Here is a 13,680-nt window from a genome sequence, read left to right on the forward strand (position 1 = left end):
ACACTAAGTCTAACACAAAAATAAAATGAAATTCAGTACACCTATGAGAATGGAGATGTTCTTTAATTTTATGAATCTGATTAGTTCAGAATGTGCTCCTTCAGGAGCTTCCAGCATATACTTTGGGTGCAGCAGGTGGTGGCATGGAGCTCAGGGGGACCTTAGGTTCTGTCTGTCCTTGCATCAGAAGTTTATGTTCTTGATGTCTCCCTCCCAGTACTAGCTAGTGTCCTTAGTCACCTTCATGTGCAGGAATTGTTGGCAGACAGGCTAACTGACAGCTAAAAAACCCAGCGCTGCATGTTTGCAGAATACTGCTGTGTTTTGGTACTGAATGTCTAGTTCTGGCGTTTCTAGTTGCTGCTTATCTCAGTTGGCACTAACCCTTTTTTCCTTTCTCTTCTACAGATTACTTCTGTAGCTTGACCTCTACTTTCCTCAACAAGCAGAATGTCTCGAACACGACAACCCCCCCTCGTGACAGGCATCTCTCCAAATGAAGGAATCCCGTGGACAAAGGTCACGATTAGGGGAGAAAACCTGGGGACTGGGCCAGCTGACCTCATAGGTAAGGGCAGGGACGATGCTGTGTGTTCATGGTGAATGCATTTTTATGTTGGGCAGCTGAGGCAAGATATACTATTTTGAAATAGTGAAGGTGATAGAAAAACACCCCTGAGGTCTGTACAGGGTGATCTGAATAGAAATGAAAGAATTATTTGGTTTTCTGATTTTTCTGTTAAAATCATTATTTTGTCAGATCTTGCCTGTATTGTCTTTCGCCTGGTCATTGAGAAAGTCCCCCACAGCCGAGGTTTGCCTCCTTTCCTCGGGGTCGGCCTCTCCTGCCAAGACTGCCAAAACAGCCGCCCAGCTCTTCTGGCCTCCCCTCATACAGCTGTCTGTTCTTCTCAGGTGCCGGGTGAGCTAGGCCTCTTCTGTTCCTTATTGCTCTCGGAACCAAATCTAAACCCCCTCCACCCAGAGGAGCCTGTGCGCTCTGCCGGGCCGCACCCTGGGACCTGTGGGCATCTGTCTGCACCCGATGCCCATTGGGGCGGGAGCACTGAGCCTCCAAACTTAATAGGCACAGGCTCTCTGCAAACTCATGCCCGCCCATGGTTTGCCTTAGGCTCCCCTAATCTTTACATATTTAGAGCAAGCTACGTTTTCGTTTTTAGGATCAGCTTATGCTGTTTATCTTTATGAGCCCAAGGACGCGAGCGATAGAACACTCTGCATCCACTTGGCACTGCGCGAGTGTTTTTTTGATTTTGCTTTGCAGTGTGCCCCCTTCTTCTGGGGGAGACCCTTTCCTGCTGGTTATTTCATTATTCTGGTCTGTCAGTGGTTCTCACCTGGCTTGTCTTCATCTTCTCTTAAAAAAATGCTCTTGCCTTAGCTGCTAAGACTCAGTCTCTAAAGATGGAGCCTTATCATTGCTTTTTATAAAACACAGATGAGTGTAAAGCACTGCCAGGATAGAGAGCAAACCATAAATATCAGTGTGTGGTCAGTTTGGGTTATTTTCATGTGAACTCTGCATGAGGGTGTGCAGATACATTCAGAATAAGAGAGGGGGGAGGCACCTCAGTATGTGCTGCTGAATGTGTATTCTGATTTCCCACACGTTAATTTATTTGGATTCAGACATTCACTTGACTCATTTCTTAATTTATGAAGGACTCCTTGGTAAATACTAGAGATTATGAGTTGCAGCTTGTTTTTCTTGCATTATAGCTGCTGGTTGACACATTGTTTTTTGGCCATCCAGAAATCCCTTGGAAAAGAAAAGGTTGATTAGAGCTGGGCACCATGTTTAATTACTGAGTCTTGCCCTCCCCAGCTCGTTCTTTTCACTAGTGTTACTTAACTATGTCTCATTTTATACTGTTTTCTCTAGCTACAGTTTTTGATTCTTCAGTAAATAAAACTTAAGTTTATTATCCTTATGAAGGTAGTTTTTCTTATCCTATGTCTTGGTTCTTGACAAAGCTCATTCCAGGTTGTTCTTTATCCAAAGTGGAAAAATCCCTAGAATTCATGGAAATAGACCATCTAGACGGAGGTTCAGTTTAACTGGCAGTCACTGAGCCCTCACACGTGACTGCTGCCCGTCTGTGTGGATGCTGATCTCGCTTTAGCTTCAGGCAGTGCGATTCCTGTTTGACTGAGTGCGCATGACTTTTATAAACCTGCTAGTTCAGCTTTCAGCCTGCCCATGTATTGCGAAGAAATCACTTTTTAAAAAAGCAAACTTAGCCTACTAAATAATTTAAGTGTTTTTATAACTCCGGTGACATCTACACTAGCCAAGTAAAATACTACAAAAACACTTTATGTGGAATTCTACAAGTTACTTAAAAAAAAAAAAAAGATGTTATATTTCATGAAGCAGATTTCTTGGCAAAACATGTTTAAGAAATAGATCGTATGATCTTATTTAATTTCCATGCATTTAAAATGATCTGTTTAAATCTGTGTTTTAAATTATATGGTGATTATTAACTTTTTAAGTTAAAATGCAGAACAGATATTAAATCTGAGGAACCTCGATAGCAGCTACAACGAGATGAATAAACTGTTATTCCGGGTGCTTTTTCTCAAAGTTGCATCATCATGGATATCATACATGTTTGCTCATCTGAACATGTTTTTAAGACTTTATGTCTGTATATCTAAAATCTCCCATTTTTCAGTTTTAATCGTAAGATAGCTCCCCAGCAGGGGACTTATATTAGGAACTTTAATACATTAAGTCCTGACATTGGGTTGCGTTATTTCCTTTCTAAAGTTAGTATTTAAATCACAAAAATCTTTTTGATATTGTAAAATTTTAAAAATGTCAAGTTATGTATTGACCTGGAGTGATATTGAAATATATATCATCTATAACTAAACAGTTCATAAATTAAAACATTTCCCATTTATATAAAAAAATACATAGACTGATTTATGTGTACATAAAAATTATTTGAGCACTGTATGTATTGAAGTGTTTCACAGGCTTACCTTGGAGATGGAGAGGAGTTTCAGGGGGTGCTTTCAACCTCTTAAAAGGCTTAAATTTTTCATAATAAAAGTTGAGCGTCAAGAAAACTAACAAACACTCCCATTTTGAAAAATAATTTTGAATTATGAATGCATTTAAAAATGTGTAAATGTCATTACACATTTAAAAAGCCAATGGAAAACTTAGTCCTAAAGGAACTTTGAAGTGCTGTCATTAGAAAAACTGAATTCCTTACATGAATAAATAGTAATAGATGTCTTAGGGAAATCTCTGAAATTAATTATTTCAATAAACATCTTTAAAATGGAGTCGTTTTTATTCCTTTATGGTTAATATAACATTCTTTCTAAATAGTGCTTTAAGTTGTAACAAAAGATGACTTGAATCCCTCCCTACATTTTTTCAACCGAATTTCGCATAAGTTGAGGTGTTCCTGGTATCTGATTAAAAAAAACAAAACAAAACAAAAAGCTTGCATTTGCTAAACTTGACTGCCGAGCAGTATCAAAAGTTAAATGATGAGCAAAGAAAGTGCGAGTGTCTGGGTGTTTGCTGAATACACTTTGGTCTGTTTTCTCCATGAATGTTTATTACACTGGTCTCTGTTTTGCAGAAATGCACGTGGTGGGATGGTGGTCCTCTGCCTGGGGCCACGTCTTCCCTGTCTGCATCACAGTTTATGTGGGTCTGGGCAGAGATGCCAGGCGTGAGCTGAGATTTTGGGAGCAGAGTGTAGTACAGCGACAGGACCATGAGGGAAACATTTAGGCAGCGTGGACTGCTGTTGCAGGAGTGATGTACAGACATGAAAAATGCACTAGTAATCCAGTAATGCCTGAGAACATTTACTGATTTAACAGACTTCAGGCTGTGCTTAACATAAACTACCAACTTTAGTTCATTCTGTAGTATCATGTATAGTTGAACACTAGGAAAAGTATGTGCGGATTATTTTCAGGAAGATGATAAATATTTTTTTTAGGGAATGATGTACACATTTATTAATACGCTTTAGAGCTTTATAGCACGAACTTGGACTTCTAAAAATAACAATAATTTCCTTTCTAATACCTATGAAAGCAATCTAAGATTCTCATAGTTAAGTAATCTGGAGTGCCTAGACATTATTATGGTTATTATTTTCTAATTCCAATGATTTTTGAAGACACTTAAATATAATCTAAAAGAAGTATTGAATATTAGAGAAAAAACAGACAAATTCAGTAGAGACAGTCGTTTATTTACGAATAATATTGGGTATATTCAAGAATAGAAATAACTAACTGATGAATCAGGAAATGCTATTTCTAGTTCTGTTTTTCAGTTCATGAAAAAGGCCTGGCGATACTGACAGAAGAATTGTCTTTTCATGAAATAGCCGTTCTTTGGACTTTGTTATGTGCATGCATGCTTTTACTTTCAGGTCTGACAATTTGTGGGCATAATTGCCTTCTGACAGCAGAGTGGATGTCTCCGAGTAAAATTGTATGTCGCGTGGGGCAGGCCAAGAACGACAAAGGAGACATTATTGTCACAACCAAGTCAGGTGGCAAAGGAACCTCCACAGTCTCCTTCAAGCTGCTCAGACCTGAGAAAATAGGTATCACCTCCCATGACTTTACTCTAAAGAAGAAAATAAAAGTGGGTTTTGTCTTTTAAAATTGACAACTGGTAAATTAGTATAAAATTTACTTACTCTCATATGTCATTAACTTAGATTCAGTTTATGTTTATTTTTTCAGGAATGGGATATTGGTTAAAGTCTGCATTACTTTTGAAAAGGCAGTTAGCTGAGCTGACGGTAAACCCTGAGGATGCTAACTAATCATTAGAACTGCTGTTCTGTCCTGTATAAAAGCTGTTCATGTAACACGTCGAAATGCCGATTTTAGTTTCTTGATCTTGAATACAATAATTGCATTTCCTGCTGTGATACAGATAAGATTTGAGGTGAAATACATACCTGGTTTGGCCAAATTAGCCAGTAATGCCTAAATAATGTTCTGTGTTCCTTTACTTTCTGCGTCCTTTGAGGCCCCGACAAGATGTTGCCCACCTAGGTGTGCCTCTGGCCTCCAAACTAGAAATCACACTCTTCTTGTGCCCTAGAGCCCCTCCTGTGTTCCCTTCGTGCCCTTAACCCGTGCTTCCTCACCTTGGGGCACAGAGCTTGGTCTGAGAAGCCGGGACTCTGATCACACGAGCAGCCAGCTGCGGGTGGAGTGGAGTCACAGAATCACCTACCTCAGAGGATTGAATGAGTTAGAACATTGGAGAAAGTGCTTAGCAAAGGTCCTCACACAAACTAAGGGCTCCATAAATTAGTGTTTTTAATTATTCGTCTCCTAGCTCTTTATGTATATGGCATCTCCTCTGCTAAAGTAAGAATACTGTTAGATTCATCTTTGTGGTCCTGTAATGACTTGCGCATGGTCAGTACTTAATAAATATTTGTATAATGTAGGACTATCACAGGCATAATTAAACCCAGGCCTTACTTCTCTCATAATAGAAAAGCAAAGAGTTTTGCAAATTTTGTTTTCTGTCTTAGAGCATAAAGCCTTTCTTCAGCATTATATCCTTAAATTCCTTGATTCTTTTTAATAAAAATTTGAGGAACTTAAGGGAAAACCAAAAATGGAATTTACATTTATGTACGTGTGTTTATGTAAACGTATGTACATATATATCATACAATATTTTTGTTTTTGTTTACTCTTATTTAATGTCTTTGAAAACTGAACTGTGAAATTAAAGCAGGAACTTGTTTCCAATTTTCTGGAGGAACTTAAAAACATTTTGACAGAATCCAGCATCATCTTGTATCATGTTTATACAGCAGATGAAGAAAACTTATTTGAAAGTATTGATTTTATGCTAAAATGCTCTGCCCAGGACTTCGCACAGCACAGGCTCAGGAAAGGCCTATAGACCTGAACCTGGGAGTGTCTGGGCCTGAGCTTACCCTCTGACAGAGCTTCCTTGTGTCATCCTGGTAGACCTGTGGGTGCCCATAGAGTTAGAAGGCTCACAAGGAGCCCTCTGGTCCCCCGGCCCTGCGCTCTGCTCCGCTCCCTCGCACACTGCCCAGCCTCTGTTTCGGCTCGGTCCGAGCCACAGGAAAGAGGGTACTGTTTTCAGAGATTATATTTTGTTTTTCCTGAATATCCTAGTCATTTCCATCACATAAGCCGTGCATTCCGTGGAAGGTGTTTGATTTCTTTATATTGATGTAAGGATTGTTGGGTGTTTTGTTGATGTACCAGATTAATTGTACTGCTTATTATTTGTGAAATACATTTGTTTTAGAGAACTTTTTCTCAGAGACTTAACTTGTCTTCTGTACTGAATAATGTACAGTGCAATCAAGAGGTGTTATTTTTGCCTTTTTATAGATTTTTAGTGGTTTTAATTAAGCTACCAGCCATTACAAAAAAAAAAAAATCTGGAGCTTTTGTGCCTTCAAATCTTTAAAACATTACTGTAGCATGCATTCTGTATTAGGTCTTTCAACAGTAAAGCAGTATGGTAAGACTTAGTGCCTGGGGAGTGTGTATCTTATTAAGGCTGTGCTCCTCATTTGGTAGGTATTTTGGATCAGTCCGCTGTGTGGGTTGATGAGATGAATTACTATGACATGCGCACTGACAGGAATAAAGGGATTCCTCCCTTGTCCCTGCGTCCTGCTAATCCACTCGGCATTGAGATTGAAAAGTGAGTACCGCCTTGCCTCCGTTGTCTTTATTTCTAGCTGCTGAAAAGTTCTGTGCACTCAGTGAAGAGAGTCAGGCTCCAGGAACATCCAGGGAAGCACAGTTGAAGACACCTCTGTTGTTGGGAGTCGGGCATCATCTCTAGGAGCTTGGTCAGCTTTGCTAGAGCGAACCTCCCAATTGTTGGCAAAAACTACTTACCTCTTCAGTTTTTGAGTTTACATTTTGTGAAGAGGAAAAGTATCTTGAAATTTTGAATAACTAATACTTTTAATGATATGAGAATTAACGGGTTGTCTGGAGTTGGTAAGTTTAAATATTTAGATGGTACTTGAGATGAAAACAGAATTTTCCATGTGCTTGATTTTTCAGGATATATTTGGCAGTAAGTAGAACCGAGGTAGTCTTGTCATTTTGTTTACAACCCCTACCTGTAATTCATACTTAATTCAGACTTACTTTACCAGAATTGTGGCAGGTAAATCTTTCAAGATGTCTTGGACCAAATCTAGAATTCCCTGTTCTTATTCCCTAGTACAGTGTTTTCGTAGATTTTATAATCAGTCCCTTTATCCTTGCATCTTCCTTAGTCAGTTCACCTAACACGTTAGATGTTTCTGACTTGTCTCTCGGCCTTAGTGACTCTGCCGGTGAAGTTACTACTGAGTGTTTCTCCATAAGCATTTCTGCAGGCGACAGATTAGTTCTGCTAATGCTTTAGCCATAGTTTTATTTTAGGTTTTTCTAGGAATGGAGAAAGTTGTCCACTGATCTTTATATATTTAACCTTCAAGCCTACACTTGAAGACCATTAGTAAATCAAAAGTAAGCTTCTTTTTCACCTGCTGGGGTTTGCCCTGGCTGAGAGGGAGGGAGCACAGGTTTGTCTTGGGAAGTTGTCTTGTGTTGAAAAAGGCCTGGGGTTTGGCAGCTTTTAGTGAGTGGGGACTGTCCTGGGTCACAGCTGGGAAGCTCTTTGGCCAGCGTGGGTCATTCTGGAACTGTTTTAAGGGTTTCAGTGCCCGATAAATTAAGAGTTTAAGGATCAAGAAGGTCCAGGAAAGAAAAGTAATTGCTGGGTCTTTATTTGAGTGTAGTTTCCTGCATGAATGGACTTTGTGGTTGAGAGTAAACCTCTCAGTGGCCTGCTTCAGTGGCCTGGATTCGGCTTCTTTCCAAGACCCACCACAAAGGAAGTGTGGAGCAGAAGGGCTCTTTGGATTGTTCTTTTGTAAGGAAGATACAGTTTTGCGCCTTTGTACAAGGATTATAGGAATATGGTGTGACTTTTGTCTGAGCCTTAGATGGAACTATCAAAGTTAGAATTAAAGTGGTTATTTACTATCATAAAATGGATTTCCTTAATTTTTAGTTTAGCGTGTAACTCACCCCTCGTTTGATCTCTTTACCTTTTCACGTCCTCTTACTTTTTGATTGTCTTGATTGTTCCTGTTACTGCCGCTACTCACACAGGGGTTCGGCTTGAACTCTCTCTTACAGCCCTTTTTCTTAATACATTTCGGGATAATCCCGAGGTAACGTTGGTAACCAGCCAGGAGCGCTGAAAGTGCCTGTGGCTCTTTAGAAGTTGTTTTCCTTCTTCTCCGAGGCAGTCTAGTTGGGTCTGAGCCCCTCTCTGAGTTTAATTCTTGGCCCTCCCCTTACTTGCAGGGTGACTTGGAGTCTGCTCAGCTTCTTCAGGGTGCAGACTGGGCGGCCTGGGTCACATGGTGTGTACGTTTCAGCGGTGGGGACGCTTACTCGCAGTGGGCACTGGTTGGATGTTCGTCGTCGTCACCGTGATCCCCTGCTCTTCTTACATGTGTGCTACTCAGTGCTGTGCCCCCAGGGAAAGAATCTTCTTATGACTTAAGAGTTCAGGGTGATGAATTGTATTCAAATCTTAAAATAGTATTATGTACGTTCAAGAAGTGCTTAAATGGTGATAAAATTAACAGTAATATTTTTTTCAAGTTGTTACTTGAAAGTTTCAGAAATAATCTGCTTAGCCATGGAATAACTAAAGGATAGTTTTTGAAAAGGTAAAAGCTTGACTCTCATACAAATACAAAATGTGCACATGTCCAAGCTTTTATTTAATTCATTAATTAATGGGAAAACCAGTGAAATGATAAAACCAGTTCAGGGGGAATTCCAGAGGACAAACATAATGGGCAGTGAGGAATGCTGAAAGGTGCAACACCGGCCACTTCTCCTCAGTTGCATCTTCACCTGACAGGTATTTCTGTGCCAGGCATCCCTGGTCACCATCAACCCTCCACTTCTGCTTCTGTAACAGAGCTGCAGAGCAGAGACAAGGCATGGATGGGGGAAGATCAGGGGACCCTGGGCAGGCCCTCCAGACAGTGAAAGGATGGCCAGGAATCTTTTTGCCCATTTAAAGTCTTTCGCAAGTTTTCTGGTCAAAAGGAAGGGTGGATAGACGGCTTCCCTGGTGGCGCAGTGGTTAAGAATCCGCCTGCCAATGCAGGGGACACGGGTTCGAGCCCTGGTCCGGGAAGATCCCCCATGCCGCAGAGCAACTAAGCCTGTGCGCCACGACTACTGAGCCTGCGCATGAGAGCCCGTGAGCCACAACAAGAGAAGCCACCGCGATGAGAAGCACGCGCACCGCAATGAACAGTAGCCCCCGCTCGCCGCAACTAGAGAAAAGCCTGTGTGCAGCAATGAAGACCCAATGCAGCCAAAAATAAAATAAATAAAATAAATAAATTTTAAAAACAACAACAACATTCACTTAAAAAAAAAAAGAGTGGATAGAGGTACTAGGAAGCAAGAAAATGGAAGGTGAAGGTAGGAAAAGGTATAGAAACCAAGAAGAAGCGTATATAGTTTGGCCAGAAAAATGCTTTTCCAGGTTCCTTTTCACCTTTTAAAGATACTGTCAGGAAAACTGCATTTGTTTTATTGAAGTCTGACTTCAGTTAGAGAAGCCTTATTTTAGAAAAAGAGAGTAGGAAAGGAAAAGCAGATGTTAAAATATTGGTGTGGGTTTTATTTCCCTGACTCTCTTAATATCTTTTAGATAAAAGCTTTGGTCCCTGTAGAGAATGGTGTTAACATTGAGGTTAGAATCCCTGAGAGCATTTCCTTTTACTATGTCTTTTACTTTTGTTTCTTAATGTCATTTGGGGTTTCTTTTATAATTAAAAGATGGGAGAGGACCTATTTTTAATTTTTTAAAAAATATCATCAGAGAAGGAATAACAGGATTTAATTACTTGCTTGTTGAAATATACTAATTGAGAAGGTTTGAAGAATTATGACTGCTTGTTATAAGGTACCATGGTCCTGATGAATTACCAGACGAAAGTGGTGAGGTCGCCTTTGGAAGAGGAATCAGCTCCTGGTAATTACAGTGCTGAGTGTTCATGGCAATTCTCAGCCCACAGTCAAATGCACAAGGTGGAGCCAGGAGGAGCCTTGCAGTGTTGTGGCCACTTCATGTGACCATGAGTAGCAAGCGCGAGTAGCCGAATACAGTGTTGTTCTTTGGTGTGGGGCAGAGTTTAATAAATGTTTTATTGGTGTGCTCGGCGTGCACGCTGCTGTCTTTCAGCCCACAGGCTTAACAGCTGGCGTTTATGGGCCTCCTTCGGCTGCTGAAGTCCTGCATATCCCTAGAGTTTTAACTGATGTTCTGCACACATGGTGCCTTGATACTTATAAAAATGTTACTAATTGCTCAGAAAAAAATAACTTCACTTTGAACTGAGACTAGGATTTTCTTGTAAAAAGTCTGTATTTCTGATTTATGATACTGTCGCAAATATGCATTCTTTGCACTGCATAAAATTATGATGGAGACAAACTTAACTGAAAAAGAAGGTAAAAACAGGTTCATATTAATAAGTAAAAGCCTTCACTCTGTTTTATTTCTTAAAAATACTCTTTGCCTACTAGGAGAATATCTATAAGTAATGTTTTTGGAGACAGTACATACATGGGAGTTAGGGCCTTAAAATGGAGCTTTGCCCCTCCTGTTTTTTCCCCCTCCTGTTTTTATGGGATCTGCAACCTTTTTGTGAAATTACTACCTGGGAAGAGCTGTCTAGAGTAGTCAGTTGATGCACCACTAGTATCTTTATTTCCACAGAGGCTTCATGAACAATGCAGGTCTGACTTGCTCCTCCTCAGTTTGCTTTCCAGTACAAAGAAAAGGTGGCCAGTTTTCCTGCTCCATTTAGAAGGCAAGGAAAGGTGACAAAATAATTCTTAGTATGAGTGTGGAAGGGAAAAGCCTTGGGTAAATTTTCAGAAATGTTATGAAAACAGATTTGTGGGCTGTGATGTAGTGCCTAGGTCCATAAACTGGACCAAAAAAGGAAAAAAGACACACAACGTAAAACAAGCTCATAATATTTAAGGTGCAGAGTAACACTGGTGCTGGAGTGAAAGCTATGAGAATTGAGTGTGACACACACTTGGAAGAGCCCCCTTTCCTCCTATCTTTCTACCTGCAGGTCAGGAGAGCGTGTTCCCCTCGGTGTGAGCCCAGTGATGCAGCCGTACCCAGGCTCCTCTGCGCGGGTAGTTAGACTTTCTCTCAGAAGGGTTTTTGTTGTTTTGCTGGCTCGCAGGTCATCACTGCAAGTCGTTCTCGTACTTGAAAGTGAATGCTGCCGTGTTGAGAACATTCCTGTTGGTTTTGCATCTGACCACTGGGTCAGTCAGGTCCGTGTACCTGGGGCTTCATGGCTAATCCTTTTCGGAAGGTGTAATCTGAACTCACACTGCCATCTAATGGGGAGCTTGCGCTGTAGGGGCATGAAGCTTGTCAGCTACTGAAACTGTTGGTTCCTTAATGAAAACACTTCCCATGTTTACATGGTAGACTCTGTGTTGCTTTCATCTTCCAGTTAGTGGGTTTAGTTTGAATCACTCAGAATATACCTCGCTGTTACTGACTTGGTAAGCCATCACTTCACTTGGAGGGTCAGAGCCTAAGATCCAGTTATTGTGGACAGAGGTTTAAGTTTTAACTCTCCAGACTTCGTGCTCCATTGACACAGTGCTTCTGCCCTTCCTCATGCTGTTACCAAGACCATTAGCAATTTTCTGCATTCTGATTCACTGTCTCCCTCAGTTTCTATCTTTCTGGATTTGTAGTTGTGGGCTTCTTTCATGCCTGAGATTTTCTGGTTCTTTAATTGGCAATAGAAGTATGGGGTCCTGCTCTTGACTGTTTACATGCAGCCTCTCTGGGGCTGTTTCCCGACTGTAAAATGGGAATACATAACTCATGTTGTTACGAGAATCAAACAAAATGGTTCTTATGAAGAGTCTATTAAATATAGAGAACCAAGTGGAAAGAATAAAAATAACAGCAAGTAACATTTTTGAGCATTTATCACGTGTCAGAAACTGCTTAGCCTTCCACACTGCATTACCTACTTTAATCCTCAAAATATTCCTAAGAGGAAGTTATTATGATCCCATTATCCTCATGAATACATGGAACCTTAGAGAGGTTAAATATCTTCCTCAAGGTTATTCCGACAACGCTAGCCAACTTATAACTACTGCCGTGGGCTGTCTCTGCTTTTGTGGGTACACTCCCCACAGAGCATCATTGCTTCCTGTGTTGTCGTTCGTTGTCTCTTTTTTCTGGATCTTCTGTTTCACATTCATTTTGAGGTGTTTGCATAAAAGATCTTATTTTGGGATAGACTCTTGACTCAGGATGCCTTCAGCTGTGAGTAGCAGAAATAAAAATTCATTCTGGTTTAAGCAAAAAAGATATTTATTTTCTCATAATATACAAAGTCCAGAGATGGTGGACTCCACGATTGGCTGAGTCTGTGGCTCAGAAGTGTTACTGAGATGTAAGGAGCCTGGGTTTGCTGTTCTGCTGCCCTTGGAGTCGCACTGATCTCCTTCATAACTGCAGAGTGGCGTTAGAGGTTTCTAGTGTCGCGACGACAGTAATACACAGGAGATAACAGTGTTAAAATAAAGATCCAGTATTGCTGAAACTGTAATAATACACAGGAGATAACGAAGCTCGGTAAAGTCTGAGGGCAGAAAGACACCGTCTCTTCTTAGTTCTCCTTAGAAGTGTGGAGGCCTTTCCCAGAAATGCTCCAGCAGCTCTTTCCTCAGACGTTGTGGTCATAAACCCAATCACTCGATCAATAGCAAGGGGAGCACGATAAGCACAAGTGCTGAGGATTATTGGTGTTCGTACTCAGTGAGGCGTGGACACCCCACTCTCTCTGCAGGTGGTTCTGTCCATGAAAGGGGAGGGGACGTCGGGTCTAGGGCTGACGGCAGGCCACTTGTGTGGTTTGGATCGAACTGTCTGACCTCTCTGTGACAGAGTGTTGTCATCTTTAGTGTAACTTGTCTTATTCTTGTACGGCTGATTCCTAATCACTCTTTTTCCAATTTAAATGTATAGTAAGATTGGTTAGAGTTGAATGTCTTCAGGAAGAAATCACTCTAAAATAAACTCATTCTTAGGGGTGATTATGAGGGTTTGAGAACTAGGACTTAGTTTTCTGCCCAAGAGATCCAGTACCTTTCAAAGTCTTGACCCGTTCAGGTGCGTGAAGGAGCTGTGTGTACAAGAAGTGCAGTGGGTGGGGTGGATTAATGCTTCAGATCTCAGTGGACAGCTCTCACGCGGCCCCTTCCAAATGTCGCCACTCACACTAATGCCAGCACTCAGGGTCAGCCCCCGCCCCCCGGCCGCGCTTGAAGGGACGCACAGGGGTGCAGAGCCCATGGAGTCCTGCGGAGGACGGTGTGGGGAGGGGCTCCCGGGGCAGCAGAGTCCTCTCATAGAGCCCGCACTAGACTTCAGGCCTTTATCCTGTGATGAAGCAGACCCTGTACATGTGTAAAAACAAGAACCTAGGGCTTCCCTGGTGGCGCAGTGCTTGAGAGTCCGCCTGCCGATGCAGGAGACGCGGGTTCGTGCCCCGTCTCGGG

The 13,680-nt window shown here is 41.4% G+C and overlaps 1 protein-coding gene across 1 annotated transcript in view; it reads left to right on the top strand.

The window, feature by feature from the left end:
- The first annotated feature begins 406 nt into the window (after positions 1-406).
- EXOC2 (exocyst complex component 2) overlaps positions 407-13,680 on the top strand; it is a 125,537-nt gene continuing 112,263 nt past the window's right edge. Inside the window, exons 1-3 of the mRNA XM_007448305.1 lie at positions 407-568; positions 4,437-4,613; positions 6,601-6,727. Of these exons, the coding sequence (XP_007448367.1) occupies positions 451-568; positions 4,437-4,613; positions 6,601-6,727 (422 nt within the window). The 5' untranslated portion in view covers positions 407-450. The remainder of the gene's footprint in view (positions 569-4,436; positions 4,614-6,600; positions 6,728-13,680) is intronic.

Source organism: Lipotes vexillifer, unplaced genomic scaffold (assembly GCF_000442215.2).
Source record: "Lipotes vexillifer unplaced genomic scaffold, Lipotes_vexillifer_v1.1 scaffold1196, whole genome shotgun sequence".
NCBI lineage: Eukaryota > Metazoa > Chordata > Mammalia > Artiodactyla > Lipotidae > Lipotes > Lipotes vexillifer.